Source organism: Psittacula echo (genome assembly GCF_963264785.1).
Source record: "Psittacula echo genome assembly, chromosome: 4".
Classification (NCBI taxonomy): domain Eukaryota; kingdom Metazoa; phylum Chordata; class Aves; order Psittaciformes; family Psittacidae; genus Psittacula; species Psittacula echo.
The window spans coordinates 75,939,927-75,960,748 of record NC_137738.1 but is presented as its reverse complement, the minus strand read 5'-3'; the positions used below and the strand labels follow the sequence as shown (position 1 = coordinate 75,960,748).

At 40.3% G+C, this 20,822-nt stretch overlaps 1 protein-coding gene across 1 annotated transcript in view; it reads left to right on the top strand.

The window, feature by feature from the left end:
* Window positions 1-20,822, top strand: part of CD109 (CD109 molecule) — a gene marked incomplete at both ends in the record, with an annotated part of 77,126 nt that overhangs the window by 21,083 nt on the left and 35,221 nt on the right. The window contains 10 exons of the mRNA XM_080615988.1: window positions 7,186-7,225; window positions 9,596-9,680; window positions 11,264-11,360; window positions 12,430-12,565; window positions 13,448-13,557; window positions 15,017-15,256; window positions 15,610-15,711; window positions 15,807-15,869; window positions 17,302-17,478; window positions 20,284-20,436. Coding sequence (XP_080472114.1) covers window positions 7,186-7,225; window positions 9,596-9,680; window positions 11,264-11,360; window positions 12,430-12,565; window positions 13,448-13,557; window positions 15,017-15,256; window positions 15,610-15,711; window positions 15,807-15,869; window positions 17,302-17,478; window positions 20,284-20,436 — 1,203 coding nt within the window. The remainder of the gene's footprint in view (window positions 1-7,185; window positions 7,226-9,595; window positions 9,681-11,263; window positions 11,361-12,429; window positions 12,566-13,447; window positions 13,558-15,016; window positions 15,257-15,609; window positions 15,712-15,806; window positions 15,870-17,301; window positions 17,479-20,283; window positions 20,437-20,822) is intronic.

Here is a 20,822-nt window from a genome sequence, read left to right as displayed (position 1 = left end):
CAGGTTTATTCAGCTTGTGTTAACTGCCTGTAATTTGGGAACCGCATTTCTGACTTGGCTTGCAGTGGCCATTCACACATTTAGCAAGTACAAACAGGACTGCTTAATGTTCTCTGAGGGAGATGATGGGGTAGAAAGTAGAGAACTCATGTGATCATGTATTACTGTGGGAGTAATGTTTACTGGTACCAGTTATATGCTTGATAGATTTCTATAGGCTGAGGTAGGTGAGGGTGGTGCTCAAGTGAGTGTCAGGACTGGATTTTTGAACAGGTTCTCATATGGGTGTGGAATTGTTACTTTTGTCTTTGATGGGAAACATGTTTTAAATTGTTCCTGCCCTTGTCCCTCTGCTCGGCTGCTCCTTCCCACCCTTGCTGCTGTTCAATAGCTTCTCAGTCATGCTGAGGCAGCTGTAGCAAGGCTGAGCTTTAAAGCATGCTGGGGAAATGACCCAAATTGAAAAGCAGCTCTGTTTTTCTTTGCCTAACCTAGTTGACTGTTCTGGTTCACAGCACAGCCCCATTCACAGCTGCACAGGTGCTTTTCAGGAGGTGGGCTCAGACATGGGAATAAAGTCTGGTGTCAGTAGTGGACTCCTTCAACAGCTCACTTGCCAGGCGAAAAAGTGTTTTTGAAATTTTGCTTGGGCTTTCTGTGAAGCCTTGAGTAATCCTGAAATCAGGAGGACACTGCAGTCGCTGTTTTCAGGTTCTTAATATGAGTGCCACTTTCTCCTGAAACAAAACAAAAAAGAAAACCAAAAAAATAGTAATTATAAAATTGAAAGAGAAATGCCTTATAGACTCATCTGCGCTAATGAAATAGGTGTGGGAAAACAGGAAAGTGAAATCTTAGTAGGCTGTAGTTGATGATATTCTAAATTTTAGCCATTTAGTACTACTACAGAAGGTTAATGAGCCTTGAAAACATGACAGGGAATGTCTCTCAAGTCACGAGTAATAAGGAGAAAGTAAATAGAGAGCATTTTTTCACCATCTCTTCAAGTACATAGCTGGTAGGTGCCACATAAAGGAGATAAAGAGCAATTTCAAAATAATTAAAACAGCATAACTAACTGTAGAGCACAGTACTGTTGGGTGTTGTGAATACTGAAAACTCACGTGGGATCAAGAAATGTCTGGACAAATTCATGGAAGTCACTCCACTAAGAACTGTTGACTAGAAAGCCCTGAGGCTTGAGCTGACACAGTGCCACTGCTGGCTACCCTGGCTAGTGCAGTTCTCTAGACGTTGAACCTTGACTGCTGCCAAATGCTGGACATTGGCCTTCATGTTCGACCTACTGGGGTACAACCTTTACTTGGTTGTCTTTATTATATTTTCATCTCATTTTTCCTACGACTAAATTTTTAAAACTTAGGGTTTTAGCATAGACTGTTTCGGGTTGTTAGTAGAGCTCTAAATGCTTCAGTGGCATGAAGAGTAACCAGGAGCATAGACAACTCTCATCATTCTTGGATATGCAGACAATCCTGCATGAAAATGCTTTCTTGTGAGGATGGTGAGGCACTGGCACAGGTTGCACAGAGAAGTTATGTCTGCCCAATCCCTGGCAGTGTTCAGGGCCGGGTTGGATGGGGCTTCGAGCAACCTGGTCTAGTGGAAGGTGTCCCTGCCAGTGGCCAGGGAGTTGGAACTGGATGAAGTCCCTTCCAACCCAAACCATTCTATGATTCTATGACATCTTTCTCTGTTCACCATAGTTTCAGGAGACACTGCAAGGTGGAAACAAAGAAAAAGTTGTAGGTTTTGAGGCCCAGGAAAACCTGGCTATTCTTACAATGCTTGTCATGTGCGAATAAAACAGCAACCCGAAGCCCCCCACATAGAAACTTATGTTGTTTACTTTCAGATTCTCCTCCACCTGCTCTGCTTTAATTTTCAAATTCTGTGTTGAATATAATGACAAGGCAATATGCACTATTTCTGTAGCATGTGCCTACACAGCATTTTACATTGGATGGAGCTATCATATGCAGAGTATATTAAATAACTATTGCCATATTCACATATTACACTAGGTCTGTCTAAGTGGGTGTCTCACACCATTATTTTTCTGGTAGCACGTCATACTATTGGATTAACGAAACCTGCATGAATCCTTTTGGAATAAAGGAAAAGAAATTTTCTGATGGGAAGCTTTTTTTGGTTATCTTGCTTAGAAGTGAGCTTATGCTGTAAAATACAAGGTCATATGGGATGGGATTCACTTTAAGACGTGGATGTCTCTATGTAGGTGCTGTGGCAGAGATTTAGTTGGTGTTCAGTGAAGGCTACTGAGTGACCTGGATCACTCCAAGTGGGTATTCCCAACTGTTGCTTAGATATATTCCTTGCAGTTCTACAGTTGATCTGCTATACAAGGGAGGTACAGCTTTTTATGTGTCGTATATCAAGTTCAGTAGATTCACAAATCTTTTCCTGATGACAGAGGTCACTGAGAACTTGGAATGATTAGTATATGTCTGGCATTTTTAATAGATATGCTTGCCTATACTTAATTAGTACTGCTAGCCCTGGGTCTACACAGCATCCAGTGCAGTTTATGGATCTACGCCGGGCTTTAGGAACCTATTCAGATGGCAAACCCAGGCTGATCTCTGCATGACTTAGCCATCCTGGTGCCATGACGTGAGCTTTCTAGTTAGTCAGCTGTCCAGCCTTTCTATGTCAGGTTTCCCTCTCGTCTTTAAAGAGTGCTGTTAAGTCAGTAAATAATATTTCACTTCTAGTGGTTACAGATCAGTTCCCAAGTTACTGAGTTTGGATTCCTGGAAGTACTCCCTCTGAATCCTGTTTCAAATCAGGTTCTGGCTGCTTGCTGCTGATGTTAAACATCCTGTAGTACTCTTTAATAAGAGTTCAGGTGTTAGTACAGCTGTTCCAGGAAAACTCAAGACAGAGTAATTACAGTCTGGTTCCCAAGTCTCCACCTTTTATTTTAGTTGGATGTCTTATATTTCCTGGAGCCTGTTGCTGAAAGGCTTTTAGTTGCTGAGTTTTGGTAGTAGTCATCTCCAACCAGAAGTTGTTTCTAGTTATAAGGCATTTTGTAATCTAATTTACGGAAGGTTTTATTTGGAAATTTATGGTCAAATATTGAAGAGTAGTAATGTTTCAGGTGCAACAAGGGCTTTCTAAAATATTTCTGAAGAGTATTACATTTTTTTTAAGCTTCAGCTATAAAGCAGCTTTGAAAGTCAACTGGGATTGATTATATACTTTACATTTGAATTTTTTAACTTTTGAGGTTTCATGTATGTTACAGTGTATCCCCGTTGAATTCTGTGATGTTTTACTGCTACGACAGCTACGGATTTCATATTTGATCCACTGAGCTTGAATTATATGTATCATTACTTAAAATGAGAGTCACCTTCCTTCAAAATGAGGTTTTACTGTAGGAAACCTTTGGAATTGGCTGTGTATTCAGTAGTTTGCAAATGAGCACTGATACTTAATTAGGATCTAATAATACTGAATGCTGGTGACATTGGCGGGACTCTGCTTAGTTTTTGGAGACTGCACTAGTGGATTTGAACATAAGTTTAGGAATTCATGCATAAGTCAGGGTTTATTTCCTGCATGTAAAAATAAAGCATGAAAATGACTGTGAAATGCTTCTATTAATTCTGTCTAGATAAAAATCTATTCTATTTAGCTGCAAAGCAGAAGTGAAGGAGTGTTTTTGACATGGGCCGTGAGATGGCGGTGTAGCCAAGGGAATACAGCCGGTGCCAGCGCTGTGCTGCTTCAGGGCAAAGCCCTGAGACTACACCCAGTGTCTTTCCTGATGCTGTAACTTGTGACACGTGTAAATGTCAGAACCAAATAAGAAAATGGACCTAGACCAGATTCATTTCCGGGACTTTTGATTGCCAAAGAAGAAGAAATAATTATGGGGAACAATTCCTGTGATCTCACTACTTGGATTAGACCCAGATGACTTCAAACAAGACTGGTTTGTCACAGCAAAGCAAAATCTGGACAGTAATTTTCAGTGATTCTTAGATGTCAGGATCCACAGCATCTAAAGCCCAACTGCAGAAAGCTCTATCATCCTTTTAATCTCAGAATATTTGTATGGAGCTCTTTTTGGCCCTGTTTTCTTGATGATCATCAATGAGTCAGTGATTCTAATACTCTGGGGCAATGGGCACAGAATCACAGAATCCCAAGGGTTGGAAGGGACCTCAAAAGATCATGTATAGATGATTTACATTTTGAGAAATGCTGATTTGGAGCAAAATGCTAATAGTCTGGAAGGGTGAGTGTGTTTAGAAGCAGGAGAAGGCATGACGACAAAAGAATAAAACACTTCTGGAAACATGGAATAAGCATGCTGTTGTTTTCTTACCTTAAAGAAAATCTCTCTTGTTTTGTATATATAACTGTGCAATCATAATGCTTAGAACACAAAATGCTACAGCACTGACATCCAGTTTACACTCAGATTACTTTTTTGCTTTTCTGAAAAGCCATCACTTCAATAAGGTTCAACACCTTCCACTCCAAAATATTTGAACAATATTTGCCAGAAAGGCAGCCTTGCCCTGGGGAACTAAAGTGATATGGAGCAGTTGAAGGGCTGTTACTTCTCCTGTTCCAAACCAGTTTGGCTGGAAAGTGTGTGTCAGTGGGAAGTCTGGCTTGATGTTCAGATTATCAAGATGACCTAATAGGGTCTGTTCTTTTTCCTGCACTGTGAGGCATGGCTTGCTTTCTAAAAGAAAGCTGTCATTTTAGAGAAGGTGCAGCTAAGAGTGCTAGTCTCATTTTAATCTCTGTTTTCTACTGCTTACAGTTCTCCTAGATGATGATGATGATGATTATTTTTATGATGATGATGATGATTATTTTTACTTTTGAGGTAATGTGAAACAAAATTTAATTTTCCTGGGAGTTGTTTTTTCATCCTGCCAGCTGGAGTAATGTTCTGTTCATAGTTTGCTTAATGTCAAGGGTGACATATATATGCTTAACATTGGAAATAAAAGGTGTAGAGAGAGCCAGACATGAGATAAATTCACTATAGGTTATTTTCTTAAGATACCTGTTCTGAAGATTACCTGATAGTAATCTGATTGTAGACCACCTGTCAGTGCAGTAGCATTTTGTGTTGTAAGGGTTATGATCTGCACAGATGATGTGGAAATCACAGATTCTGCTTATATATTTTTAAATGTAGGAATATAAATATGACAATTATACTGGTGATTAGTGACAATAATAAAGTTGGTAGCAATCTAATTTTTAGTTTAATAGAAGTCTTTTGTAGGAAAAGTGTAAATATAGCAGTATAAGGGGCTTTGAGATACCCAATTTGCAAAGTCATTGATCAGATAAGAGACATCAGTTATAATTGTTTCCATATTGGATCCTGGTTCGAGGGTTTTTCATGCAGGACTTCTTAGTTTATCCTTTATTGCCACAAACACTCATTCCCGTCTGACATAATCTTGCTGATACCTGCAGTTGGTTATCCATGTTAAGTCTCTTTTGCCCCACATTTCAAACCATGTTCACTAACATACTCCAGCACATTTGATAACTTGTAGTGATGTCACTGTTCTGAGGAATAATCAAAGTAATCAGACTTCTGAGCTACACATGAACATGACCTCATATGCAATTGAGCAGAAGCTCAATATTAATGTTTCAAAATAACTGCCTCTTAGTGACAGACTGTTGTCTTTCTTGATTTTTCCCTTATTTCTCAGAAGACTCTTAAGTGAAGAGGTAAACAAGGCTTTCAAAGGAGCCTCTCCCTTCCTGTTCTTTGGAAAGTGGAGACTCCTTTGGTTTCTCAGCCCATTCTTTCAGCCCAGCTGAGCTCAGATTTTCCTCTGGAAAACCATTGCTCCAGTGTAATTGCTGTGTCGATCCCTGCTGAGATGCAGAGCTCCAGTTCTAGGCATGTTGGTAAATCACCTCATATCATTTCACTGCTGATGGCAGCTTTTGCTATGATGCTGTAAAGAAGTCATTGAGCAAGGGTTATACATCTGCTGACAAATGACCTACATGCTTGGTCAGAATCATAGAAGCATAGACTCATAGAACCGTTTAGGTTGAACAAGACCTTTAAGATCATTGAGTCCAACCATTAACCCAGCAGTGACAAGTCCACCACTGAACTGTGTCCTTAGGCATCACATCTACACATCTTTTAACTTCAACCACTTCCCTTGGCAGCCTGTTCCAGTGTATGGTAACCTTTTGGTGAAGAATCTTTTCCTAATACCTGATTTAAACCTCCTCTGGCACAAGTTGAATTACTTGCATTGTAGCAAGGAAGAACAATTGAGTAAGACAGTAAAAAGCAAAATTTATGTGGCTGTCTACCATGACTATTTTGTCAACTGACATTGTACTGAAGAGCAAAAATAGCTGCTGAGTTCTTAATGTTCAGAGAGTGGAAAAAACCCTTTAAAATTAATTTACCAGCTATGTGCCATATATACTGCCTCAAGTACCACATCTCAAAGACATGCCAGAATATGCTTTTAGATACCTTCCTGAGGAAAATCAGGAAGTAAGTGAAAAAATCAGAAAAATAAGGAAATAGAAGAGAGCACAAGTAAAAATATATTGTATAGTTGTTTATATCTTCCATTGATTTTTAACTAACAAAACCCGAGATGAGGTGATACAACCTTTTGAGTAAATGAAGAGCCTTGTGATTATACATGTTTTTAAATCATCTTCTCCTCTATATAGGCAAAAGCTTCACTTTTGTAGAGATACTTGAGTTGATTTTACATGAGCTAGTAAAGGTACTGCTGGTAAGTTGGTCATGGTTCATCATGATGACTGATGCTAGGGAACTTTATGCTAGCTAGCTTGGATATTTGGGGATTTTTATAGAGAAATCAGACATGCGTAGATGTCTGCAGATAAGACGCTCTACAAGCTCTTCATTATATGTACTTATAATGTGCTACATGTGAGCTTGTGTGTGCTTCTGTGGTGCAAATACATTCTACTGGTTCCTGCAGCAGCTTCATAATGGGAGTTGATATTGGTTGAGCCATGATAAAAATCGCATCATATCAGAAATTGTAATTTAACTTAAATATGGGTGGGATTTGGCCTAGAATGGTCTAGATGCCAGTGCCGATCTAACCACAATTATTTTCTCGTATGATTTCTTTTCAATAGGGTCAAGTTCATTATCAAAGTTTTAAAGTGATGGAATATGGTAAGTATTAAGGGCATTTAGCGGTAACTAAAATTGGTAGTTGATTCTCCATTGAAGTAGCATCCCTTGGCTAGCATGAACCCTAGAAGGTTTAATTTCAAAATCTGTTGCTTCTCTGAGACTGACTCTGTGTCCTGGGAAAAATACCATCTTATCAGATGCCCTGTTTATCCGTAGTATTCTTAATGACTTGCTGCTGTAGTGTCTGGATGCCATGCAGTCTTTATAAGACTCAACTCTATGAGATGAAGTTATTGTCCCTGAGAAAATAAATGTATATTTTTATCTATCTATCTATCTATCTATCTTTTGCAATTATAGTTTTTACTGGAGAGGGTTACTGTGCTGTTACTGAACTGAAACTCTGTTTTTAGAGGAGTCTGAATGCAATCCAAACTGCCTTGTACTTGTTTTATTTCCCACCTGGGCCTGATGTTAAATGATTTTGTTATGCAGGGCCCTCTAGGACTTTCTGTAGCTGCTATGAGGGTAGCCATGAGGGAAGATCATGAGGGGGGAAAGAAAGGGTGGCCATGAGGGGAGATTGTGAGGGGAAAGAAGGAGTGGCCATGAGGGGAGAGTGTGAGGGGAAAGAAGGAGTGGCCATGAGGGGAGAGTGTGAGGGGAAAGAAGGAGTGGCCATGAGGGGAGAGTGTGAGGGGAAAGAAGGAGTGGCCATGAGGGGAGAGTGTGAGAGGAAAGAAGGGGCAGCCATGAGGTGAGATCATGAGGGAAAAGGAGGGGCAGCCACGAGAAGAGATCATGGTGGGAAGAGGAGGGGTGGCATTGAGGGAAGATAGTGAGGGAAGAGGAAGGGCGGCCATGAGGGGAGATCATGATGGGAAAGAGGGGTCAGCCATGAGAGGAGATCATGGTGGGGAAGAAGGGGCAGCCATCAGGGGAGATTGTGAGGGAAGAGGAGGGGCAGCCATGACGGAAGATCATGAGGGGAGAGAAGGTATGGCTTTGAGGGGAGATTGTGAGGGGAAAGGAGAGCCGGCCATGTGGGAGATCATGAGTGGAGAGGAAGGGCGGCCATGAGGAGAGATCATGGTGGGGAAGAAGGGGCAGCCATGAGGGGAGATCGTGAGGGAGGAGGAGGGGCGGCCATGAGGGGAGATCATGAGTGGAGAGGAAGGGCGGCCATGAGGAGAGATCATGGTGGGGAAGAAGGGGCAGCCATGAGGGGAGATCGTGAGGAAGGAGGAGGGGCGGCCATGAGGGAAGATCATGAGGGGAAAGAAGGGATGGCTTTGAGAGGAGATTGTGAGGAGAAAGGAGGGCCGGCCATGACGGGAGATCATGAGGGGAGAGGAAGGGCGGCCATGAGGGGAGATCATGGTGGGGAAGAAGGGGCGGCCATGAGGGGAGATGGTGAGGGAAGAGGAGGGGCGGCCACGAGGGAAGATTGTGAGGGGAAAGAAGGGATAGCTTTGAGAGGAGATTGTGAGGAGAAAGGAGGGCCGGCCATGATGGGAGATCATGAGGGGAAAGTAGGGGTGTGGCCATGAGGGATAAGGGACTACTGTGAGGAGAGAGGAAGGGCAGCCATGAGGAAAGATCGTGAGGGGAAAGAAGGGGCAGCCATAAGGGAAGATTGTGAGAGGAAACAAAGGATGGCCATGAGGGAAGATTGTGAGGGGAAAGGAGGCACAGTCATTAGGGAAGATCATGGTGGAAGAGGAGGGGCAGACATAAAGGAAGATCAAGAGGGGAGAGCAAGGGTGGCTGTGGGATGTGAAGGGTCACCATAAGGGTTGAGGGGCAGTCTTGAGGGGAGAGCAGGGGCAGCCATGGGGTGTGAGGGATGGCCATGGGGGGTAGGGGTAACAGCTATACAGTGTGGGCCACTGTGGGGGTCAGATGAGGGGTAGCTGTGAGTGGAGATCATGAAGGGCAGCTATAAGGAGAGATCTTGAGGGGAGATCATTTTGCCCTTAGTGACATGGTTTAGAGGTGGGCTTGGCAATCCTGGGGTAACGGTTGGACTTGATGATCTTAAAGGTCTTCACCAGCCTAGTTGATTCTATGATTCTGTTTTCCAGGATCATGCAGGCAAAGTATCTATGTAGTGTCTGGTTATGAAGCTTGCTGATGATTCTGTAAAGGTTGAATAAGTTAAAAGTTTTCTATTTGAATCTTACAAGCTTGTGTGCAGGCTGCTCTTACGATTTTTGTTGTTTTTTTCAACAAAAAGTCTTAATCTGGGGCATGCACAGGTTGGGTTAAAAATATATCTTGCCTTATATTCCTTAGGAAATTGTAATAAGCTTTATCATATTACATGTTCCACCAGTATTAGTTAAAAAAAAAATTATTATTTCTTGTATGAATTTAATGCTTTCTGTATTTTCTATTTTATTTTTTTAGTTTTACCAAAATTTGATGTTATAATAACAACACCATTATATTATTCTTTGAGAGAGGAATACGTAACTGGTGTTGTCACTGCAAAGTAAGTATATTATTAATACTATTTGTCACTCTCACTCTTAGGAAAATTATCGTGGGTCTCTAAGTGTCAAATGAAAACTTATATTTAGAATGTTAAAAAAAGTGCCTTCTATTAAAAATTAGCTGCCCACCAAAAGGAGGGTGACCAGCAGGTCGAAGGAGGTGATCCTGCCCCTCTACTCTGCTCTTGTGAGACCTCACTTGGAGTATTGTGTGCAGTTCTGGTGTCCTCAACAGAAAAAGGACATGGAACTGTTGGAACAAGTCCAGAGGAGGGCCACGAGGATGATCAGGGAACTGGAGCACCTCCCGTATGAAGAGAGGCTGAGGAAGTTGGGGCTGTTCATCCTGGAGAAGAGAAGGCTGCGTGGAGACCTCATAGCAGCCTTCCAGTATCTGAAGGGGGCCTACAAGGATGCTGGGGATGGACTATTCATCAGGGACTGTAGTGACAGGACAAGGGGTAATGGATTAAAACTTAAACAGGGAAGTTTAGATTGGATGTAAGGAAGAACTTTACTGTGAGGGTGGTGAGGCACTGGAATGGGTTGCCCAGGGAGGTTGTGAGTGCTCCATCCTTGGCAGTGTTGAAGGCCAGGCTGGAGAGAGCCTTGGGTGGCATGGTTTAGTGTGAGGTGTCCCTGCCCATGGCAGGGGGGTTGGAACCAGATGATCTTAAGGTCCTTTCCAACCTTAACTATTCTATGATTCTATTTTCAGTTTCTGGATTTTGTTATAACAATGTTAGATTTTCAGACTTCTAGTTAGGTTTTTTGTACTGGTAAATGTATTCCTACGCTATGGCCAAGGCATTTTTAGTTACCTTCCTCAGAAAATTTCTTGAATCTTTGCTTAAAATGTATAATTTGAGGCTTTTTTTTTTTTTTTTTTGTCCTTATGGCTATTGATGGACTAGAATGATTTAATGATTTTTTGGTCCATCCTCCTCCTTATCTGTCTGAATATGATAATGTCATGGTTTCTGTTATGTACAACTTGGAAAAATTTATAAAAAAAAAGTATTACTGCTCACTGCCTGCAGGTTGTTAATGGCATTATAAGAAGTGAATATGGTACAGTTTTCAGGTTTGTCACACCTGCAAATTATGTTTGCCATGTAACAATGCCATGATTTCTTTGGACTGTGATTAGTAAATAATTTGAGTACAAATATATTGTATCTTTTGTGTTAGCAGCATTTGAGAAGCAAAACACTTGCACTTCCCACATCCCATTTTAACTCTACTGCATGTTAGTTATGATGCCGCATTGGTGTTCTATTCAATAACTTGCTTCCAGCTTAGCTTGATGTAATTAGCTTTCCTACATTGTACAGCCCATAATAATAGGTATATACAGCTTGTGCGAAGGAAAGAGCAGCACCGTGTGTCTTCAGGTTTTGGGTTTCTGACTTTAGTGTCAATAAACCGATCTGAGTATTGGAAACTCCATGTTTCAGATTACAGATATGTTCTAGCTGTGTTTGAGGCCATGGAAAAATATTGTAGTAGAGTCTTTTGCCTTGAAAGCTCTGCAGAAGACCAAGCCCAGGAGTTGAAGTATTTTTTGACTGATGTCTTTCAGGTATATGTATGGAAAGCCAGTAAAGGGAACTGTAACAGTCACTTGCCTTTCTGTGTCTTACTGGACAAACAAGAGAAATATAACAACAACAATGGAGGTGAGTGTTCTACTAGCAGTTTGCAGCTTTGTAGACTTTAAGTCTGTGTCTTGTTTTGTAGGTTTAATATGCCTGGGACCATCCTTGAGTGCTGAATTCAACTGGCATGGTCTACAGAGTGACTTGCATCGAGAGTGTTAAACTCTCTTTAATTTCCAGAATAAAGTTTCTACATTCAGACTGCTTGTTGAGAATGATACTTGGCCACTGTGGTTCCTTGAACTGTGCCTGAAGATTATTTTGGAGAGTGCTAGTTGGCTCGGGTAGAAAAACTTTCCAGGAGACACTGTAGCAGCATAGGTAACAGAGGACCTGTGCCCAGGAATGCTTCGTGACCCTTCGTGACCCTGCATGCTCAGTCCTGTGTTACAAGGCCAGAGGAGACCACCTCAGTTGTCTAGGTGGAGCTCTAGCGTGGTAGAGACCAAAGCGTTTTACATACTAATTGCCTAGTTATTACGTTGGAGGTACGGTACTATTTGTAACCTGGAGCATGAGATTTAGAAAGGCATGCAGTTTGGATGTGAAGACTTAAAAGTGGTGAATTCATGGCATTGTTTTGCAAAATCAGGCATTTTATTTTTGAGCTATGGACTATATTTAGAACAGGTTCAATTTCTGCTAAATGGTGTGCTTGTTGTTTTCTGTTGGCTGACTTCAGGGTCTTCAGCAGCACTTTGCCTATGGAAACTGAGCTCAGAGATGCTGTATAGGATAAACCCCTCTCTTCAGGCAGGGGCCTGTTAATTGTATTTTTGATACTGTTTACTGTATATTTTGACACTGTTCTCGCCACGTAGAAGTGGGTAATTCTAGGTATTAGATAAAAAACCCCACAACCAAAACTAACATAAAGCACTGTTGACTCTAAAAACTAATGAACTCCTACTGGATTTAATAAAAATGCTTTCTGAAAACAAAAGGTCAGTGTTCTTAAGTTTCCGGTGTTAACACTCCGGAAATTGTATTTGGAAGAGCTACAGGACTTAACCAGAAATAAGCTGTTGTAGGTGGAAAGGTGTCCTTAGGTTTGCTGGATCAACAAATTTTTTTTCCCTCTATGTTGCAGATAAATGGATCTGTGAATGTAACCTGTAACAAGCTTATGCTGCAAAGCTTGAACACTGATCGGTCGTGGCATCAAGGTGACACTGATTACACAGACCCAATAGAAATTATTGCAGTGGTCACTGAGTCACTCACAGGTATGTGTCTGTGTGATGTCTTCTGAGAGAAATCCAAAGAGTAGGTGCTGGAAGAGCTTACCGCTATGTGGAAGGCTTGGAGCGCTAGATAAGTGTCATGTGCTGATGGCAGTATATGAACCATCTACATGCAAATACACTATCTGAAAAAATTTATTATCTCAGCTGTTGCTTGCCTAGATATTAAATAGTTTAACCAGCTGTTACCTCCGTTGAATACAGTTCTACACTAAATCATTTATTAAATAACCAAGAAATACGCTCAAATGGGTCCTTAAAGTCAATGTCTGATCCCTTTTGGTGAGAAAAGCTGGCATAAAGAATTGCTAGTATTGGCCTGAGTCGTAAACACTTAAGTTTAATCATAAACTTAACCTTTTTTGTTTCTAAACCACATGAGTAGAAAAAATTCTCTGGCCCCATTTTGTTCACTGTCTACCCTATTCTAGACTGGCTTATTTGCAGACTGAGCCTTTTTGTGAGTTTGTAGTCCACTGCACATTGCATATTAGAAAAAAAATAGTTTGTAAAAATTTTTGGCTGTCCCAGAAATTAGGTTTCGTTACACAATTTCTGTAGAAACCCCAGCAAGGTGAAGTTGGCTGATCTGGGATTCGTAAGTTCCTTCCTTTTGTCATTCTAACATAGTCTGTGTGGAATAAAGCACTATGTGGTATGGCTTATTTGGCCTTGTGATGACAATACCAATATGTATGTTACATTTGTACTAATCCTTAGCTGGAAGGACGAAGAACAATAAGAGTGGAAATGGTTAAAAATGTGAGAGAGTTATTTAAAAATCAGGGACAGTAACCAGTATTGCTGCTAAAGGAATATGTATGTTAAAAGCATGTTGTCTAAACACATACCATTAATCAACAGGCATCTCGCAAAATTCAAGTTCCATCATATTTCCAAAGCAAAGTGACTATTTTATTGAATTTGTGGACTACTCTAGAGTTATAAAGCCTTCTCTGAACTTCATAGCTACTGTAAGTTCTTCTGTTTTATTATGATCTGTGCATAAGCAAATGTGACTGCTTTATTTTCTCTTAGATGACAAAGTTTCCTTGGACTTTTAAGCATAATTTACAGATTTGTTTTAAAATTACCTCTTTTTTGTTACACATATTGGCAAATACTAAACTTGGAGGCGGTTGCTTTAGAAAAGGATAAGGAGGCAGGGAATGCTGTAGTGTTTGCAGGATGTATTTGAGTGTATTTGTCAGCATACTGATGGAGAAATCTTTTCACTTTCTAACTGATCTGTTTTCCATTATGTGACTGTGCTTTAGAACAATAGAGTAGTTATTGAGTCCAGACCCTCTTAATTATATTTGTATTTTTGTGTGTATATACACGCATACACAAATATATACTCTATAAAGGGTATATATATAATTAAGCAGCTGCTACAGATTTCAGTAAAATTTATCAAACCACATTGCTTTCAAGTGAAAATGTCTTTTCTGTCTTCTGTCCTTTCTCATATCAGCTGCAGTCCTCTCACAGAAGTTTCATGTTCTTCATGCTGTCCATAGTCTGCATTCAGTATTCCTACATTTAGCAGAGGTTGCGTATTGCATTACTGCCTTTCACTTGAAAAGGAGAATCGACTTTACGATTCTTGAGCCTTTACTATATGGAAACAAGACCTAAATGTCAATAAAATAGGCTGCATATACACTTTCGTAGTAGATTGACTCATGCTATAGCTGTGTGCTAGCCTGATCATTTGGGTTTTGGGTTTTCGCCCTTTTCATTTTCTTTGCTAGCATCCTAGCTTGACTCCAGCTCTGACCTGCTTCTTCTTCTTCCAAAGATGATCCGAGTGAGTGGTAGCTGAGGCATTTAGCAATGCTTGCAGCTGTCAGGGAAAAAAGTATCAGTTATGCTCCCAGAGGAATGTGAAGGAATAACTGTTGATCGTTATTATCTCCACTAGTAAGTGGAGATCCGCATATGCAGTACAGAGAAAGGATAGGAAAATAATGGCAGAGGAGGAGGGGTGATGAAATGACAGACCTTTTTACTAAAAAAGGGAAACATTAGTTAGGTGCTTTTAATTGTAGAAGTTGAAATTTTGGACTGTGTAATGCAGAAAGAGAATGGATTTACCATGGATGAGAATCTGGAGTTGATAGGGCTTGAATATGGGGATAAAACTTGATGCAAGTTAATCAATTGATTGATGGATAATAGAGTGAACTCAGTTTCATCTGCTTTGCTTCTGCCTTTTTTTTATTCCCTGGAGTTACGAATAATTTTGTTCTTGGCTGACTTGCCTACCTGCAGTGTTCGCAAGGGATTAAAAATAAAGTTACTGATGTGTGATAAATCTGAGGATGCCCTTGGCTTTTTGATATGCTATGAGTGCAAATACGTTGTTATATGTTATGTGTTTGCATTTTAGTTTTACCCTGTTTGATGGATATTTTCTTTGTTTTTTAGCTAAAGGTGACACGTTCTGATAGCAACCAGCTGACAGCTGAAGAGAGGCAGAATCTTGTCATAATCACTGCACAACAGTCAGACCTGCTTTTTCACCACTCTTCACTTTCACACCTTGAGAACGAGGCAACAGAGGAGAGAAATCTGACAGTCCATGTGCTGAATTACACAGTGCCAGAAAATGGAATGATTGATGTTGAGTTTCCAATCCTGCCTGATACAAAAACTCTGAGAGTTCAGGTAATGCTTTGTAATATGTTGCTTTGGAGTTGTGGCACATCAAATTGAGCAGGCTGTGATCAGTGGTATGTTGTTCCTGCCCTCTGCAACAGCTGATGTGTCACCTAGTGTTACTTTCCTTACTTCATATTCATATTAGAGCTGGAAAGAAAGTGACAGATCCCATCTAAATGTGATCTAATTTCACCAAGATACCAAGGCAAAAACCCCAAAAGGTCTCTCCTAAAGGTAGCAGTAAAGTGATCCTGTACTGCCGTTAAAGCTACCATACTCTTGTCAACAGTACCATATATGTGAACATCACATTGATTTTGCTGTTTTGTTAAAGAGATTTGTTTTGCATTGTCTTGCAGGCAGAGTTCCTCAGCAGTAGGACCGACATAGGTGTTTATGATGTGTTCAGCTCCCCCAGCCAGACTTACCTCCAGGTTAAAACAAAAAGCCAGGATATAAAGGTACAGTCTGAGACAAAACTTGCCAAGTTAAGAACCTGTTCAAGTTACTCATCGTGTTTCCATACTCATCTCTGTGAATTGTATGCTTTTTCTAGGCTGGGAAACCTTTTGAGCTGAGCATTTCAAGCAACAAACCAGTGAGAGAGTTCCATTATCTGGTAAGTTACTGGTTTTACATATGGGGACAATCCAAGATGACTTTTACCAACTTGACAAATACTCCAGTGAGTGGGATGTGATTGGATGTTAGAGAGATTCAGATTTTTTTATTGTGCTTTGTGGAAGAGGTGGCCCAAAACCTTGCTTTCCATTGGAATGGACCTTTTTGAAAAAGACCTTCATTTTGCTACCTAGCAGAAAGGTCCCTGGCACTATAAGGAGGTGCTTTCTGGGAGAAGCATGTCTCTGGTTGTTGCATTATCTCTGCTTGCAGATGTGTAACACAAGGCACAACTGTGAGAGCAATGCTGTGCAGAGCACAGGAATGGGATGAAGTGATGTGAGAAGGGGCAGGGATATCTCAGGAGCAGCCTAAGCTGGGGCTTGTCAGCAGGTCCTACAGATGGACGTAGAAGTTGTACACAAGTTCAGGACTGTCAGGGCTGAACTCGCAGGCACAAGGTGAGGAGACGACTTGCCTCTGAGAAGACGTGGTCATTGGCAGGGTGACATTGTTAAAAACAGAACTTCTTAGGAAGCATTTTAAAATACAGAGCTTGAGTAATGGCTTGTTCAATGGCTCAGCTGCTGTGTTGCATTTTACAGCATATGTATTGAAGGGTTTATTATATATACCATCATGGTCTCCCATCCTGTCCTTAACACGTGCCTGTCTTGTGCACAGTCTTTACCATAATGATCATGATAACTACAGTTCTTTTTCTTTCAGAGACTTAATAGTAAACTGAATAAGGAAAAACCATAAGACAGTATAAAATGTGGGCATTCAAGTGTGTTTTCTAAAATAGAAACACTCTAGAAAACTTAAAAAGAATCAGGTCCATGCAGTCAAGGACAGGGACTTCATAGCTCTGTCTTCATTAGTAAGTGGAATGGCCCAGTAGGAACAGATTTAAAGTGAAAAAAGTTGATGCTGTGGGCCTGAACTCCAGGTGTTTTGAGGTACCTTCGGACTAGCTGTAATCTGATGAATGCTGATTTTTAACTGGAACATGTTAGTGAGCCCTGGTTCACACTTTGTGCGAAGTGTGCTAATTGTGGGTGTTTGGGAGATTTTCTTTCAATGTCTTCCTGATCCAAATTCATGTGCTATTATAGATGACCCAGTCCTATTACTGTTGTATTTTTATGTTCTCATAGCATATGTCATGCTGTGCCCTCATTGTTGTAGTTCCTGTCCATAGTGATACAGAAATTAAAGCACAGAAAAAAATCTATTTCTAATACTTAAGTATTACATTACTAGCCTGTTACATACCCAGTCTCACAGAACTGGGTCAACAATTTAATAAAACAAATACAAATTACAGCTATATGCTGCTTCTTTTAACAGCTATTTGTATAAGGAATTGCAGACTTTACTACATATTGAAATATTAACAGATTTCGGTTTTAATTTTTCCCTTTAAGGTGTTATCTAAGGAACAAATTATGGCTTTTGGCACAAAGACTGCAAAAACATTCACTTTAACAGCAGAAAATTCCTGGGCTCCTTTGGCATGTATACTTGTATTCTACGTTGATGAGCTTGGAGTGGTTGTAAATGATGCGCTCACTGTCCCCATTCAGCCTGTGTTGGATGACAAGGTAACTATATTGAACTTGAGTCTGAGACCATGTTTTTATCTATCTATTTCATGGTAAACAGTATTTTAGATCATAGGTTTGTAAATGTAAAAACTTCCTCATAGAGGATCTAATCTGAGATTTGTGTAAGTCCTTGGAAATACTTCTGATAATGCCAGTGCAGTTAGGGTCCAGCTGTTGCATACCTGAAAAAAATTTCTACTAGCCGTGTGTTTTCCACATAAACAGATGCACAGCATCTCCTTTTAGTTTTAATAGTTTGGTCAGGTACTGAGCCATAGGTTGCTCTGGCAAATACAGTGGAAAGGTAGTTAAAAGTCCTCTAAATGTGGAGCTATGATCGTTCATGAAGACTTCATTTTCTAGCCAGGTGGTGGTCACATTGTATGTGGTATGTCATCAGTGGGTGTGACCAGTGTTTGTGTTTCGTGTGACTGTGTGTACTTTGACACAAAAGTGCATGAAGAAGAGTGGGAAAACTACTACTGCAGCAATGAATTGATTTTTCCAGCTTTACATATCATGGTGAGATTTGGTTCTTTGTGCAAATAGAAGCCTCACCGTGACATTTTACAGGTGAGACCACCCAAAGGCTCTTCATGGGTTCAAGTTCTTCCTCCCTCATGGAAACTTTAATGCTTCTAACCAGACATTGGTAGGAAGGCTGTTTGTCTTACTCCATTTATCCATTTGCTTCATAATTTGTCCAAACTCAGGTTATGAGCATTGTTATCACAGGATAAGGAAGTGTAAAGGCAGGATGGTGAGACAGCTGCAGGCACACTTGTGTTGATTATGGTTATTATGTACCACTGTCTGAAGCATCTGAGCAAGCAGAAAGCAAGTAAGATAATTTATTTGAAACTTGGGAGATTTAGGGTAGATATAGGAAGGTATTGCTAATGGGGAAGGCATAACAATTTGGTTCAGTCTTCTGCAAACAAATTAAAATCTTTCCACTGATTGCAGTGTTCACAGGTAAGATTGCATTATGTTTTTAGCAATGAGGTAAAGTCTGATCTGATGCCAGTTTGTTCAAATGTAGTTTTTGGATGAAAAACATAATCCTAGTGTATATACAGAAGATAAACAATTGAGACAATAAATTGTGAGAATTTAATATCAACCTCACTGTATTTTCTATATTTCAAAAAAATGTAAGATAAGGAAAGCTACTTTCTGAAAGACTTTCCAATTTTGAGCTTTCTCCGTTTTGCCATTTTGACACTAGCCACTGAAATTAACTCAGGACTGTGGAAAGCTTCTTTCTTTGTAATTTGTAGCCTTGCCAAGCATTTAATTTCTGTGAATGAGTTGGTAAAATCAGATACGCAGAGCTGCAGTGCCATGGTTTACCTAGAAACAAACTGTTTTTTCTGTGTGAATCAGTCTGATGCCCATTTACAATGAAGCACATGGAGCTAATCCCGTTTACGTTGTCAACGTTAGTGTGTTTGCTATTGCTCTGTGATTTTCATACTGAATGTGCTTGGAAGATACCACTACACAGATTTGTCAGAGGAAAGGTATGATGGGGCTGTAGATTCAGACATCTAAATTCATGTATTTACATGTAGAGTCAGGATTTGGTTGCTTAAGCACAGACATCTAGTGTCTTCCAAGAGGCCACTGGGTATTCAAGGTGTCATCATGGGATGAATGGGCATTTCGAAGGTCCTGTGACAGACCTGTCCCTTTCTGGAATGGGAGCTGAGGGTCAGACAGTGTGCCGTGGGACATCCCAAGTGGTTCCAGGTGCCTTGAGGTGGCTGAGTCTCTATCTGAGTTAGGTGTCTGAACTCAGTTTACAGAAAATCAGTTGCCCCAAAAGAGTGTGTTGTTTTAAGTTACTCTTCCTGGACTCCTGAAGCCTGGTCCCGAAGGAAAAGTTATGTGTCATTGTCTGGCAGCACCACTGGACATGTCTTGGATACCTTTGAACATCTCAAATGGCACTCTGTCCGTTTTTATGTTAACTGAATCCCACCCACAGCCAGTGTAGTCAGTGGAGCCTGTAGGACTGGTTTTTTCACCACCACTTGGATTTTCTGCTTTATGGTGAGCCAAAGTGCTCTCTAGCCTCCATTATTTCTTTTAACTGTGTGATGGGAGCTTAAAAACTGAACTGAAACTGCACAGCTAAATGTAAGTAACTTAAGTGTGGAGTTGAATTCCACCTCAAGAGTTTATAGTAGGGGTGTTTTGATGAAGGAAAAGAGTAAAACTGTTTATTTCAAACAGAAATCCTGCATTGTCATCTGGTGCAGTGGAGATGGGGTGTATTAGAAATAGAGGTAGATCACTCTTCCTCTCTTCAGTACCCTGGGGAAGGCTGGTGCTACATTATCCTATTTGTTTCCTTCTTCTTTACCCATGCACTTATTGTTTATACCCTTTTCTGATTTCACTGTGGAACACTTACTTGTAATCTTTGAGGGCTGAATAATCCTCCCCAAGTAATCTTTCCTTAAAGATGTTACATGCAGTGTTGTGCATTGATAAACTGCAGATGTGTTTCTTTTACTGCCCTCAGCTGTAGAAACTGGTGTATCCTTGTGCCTGAAGAGATTGCTGCTTGTATTCTAAAAGCTGGTTGAAATGACAGTGGATCCTGATGCTGACTTCCCACCAGTCCAAGGAACTGATGTGTTAAGAGAGCAAGAGAGCAAAATGAATGCTGTAGTATTTTCCCAAAGGTCCTAGGAAAAGCAAATCCAGAGTCTTAATTATAGCAAAGCAAAGTTGTTAGCGGCTGTAAATATCAGTGTATAATTTAAACCAGTGGTGTTTTTTACCTTTTTCTAGATTAAAATCTCTTGGAGCAAGGATAAGGTCAAGCCATCTGAGAAAGTCTCCCTTAAAATCAGTACAACAGAACCAGGATCAGTAATTGGACTTGCAGTTGTTGATAAAAGTACAAAGCTTCTAGGAGAAACTAGTGACATAACAGAAGATTCTGTAAGTGAATTTGTGTGTTTGAAAAATGTATGTTTATGGAAAAGTTTCAGTTTATGTTCTGAATGAGTAATATTCTTTGGGCAGGATTTTTAGCAAGTATTTTTTACTTTTGCAAGTAGTTTATCAACACAAGTGAAAAAGAGAGTAAGGCATACAAAGTGATAGCCGCAACATTTCTAATTCCAATTAATACTTGATTGTTCTTATGTTGAGAAACTGCTCTGTTAACACTGGGCAGTTTCTTCATTCAGGAAAGACAAAAAAGCCAGAAGAAACTCCCTACTGGTTTGTTCTTTGTGCTCTTTAAAATTAGCAATATAAAATAAAGAAATTATTTTATTTTTTGGAGAATAAATTACTCATCTTTTTGAATTCCCTTTATTTAC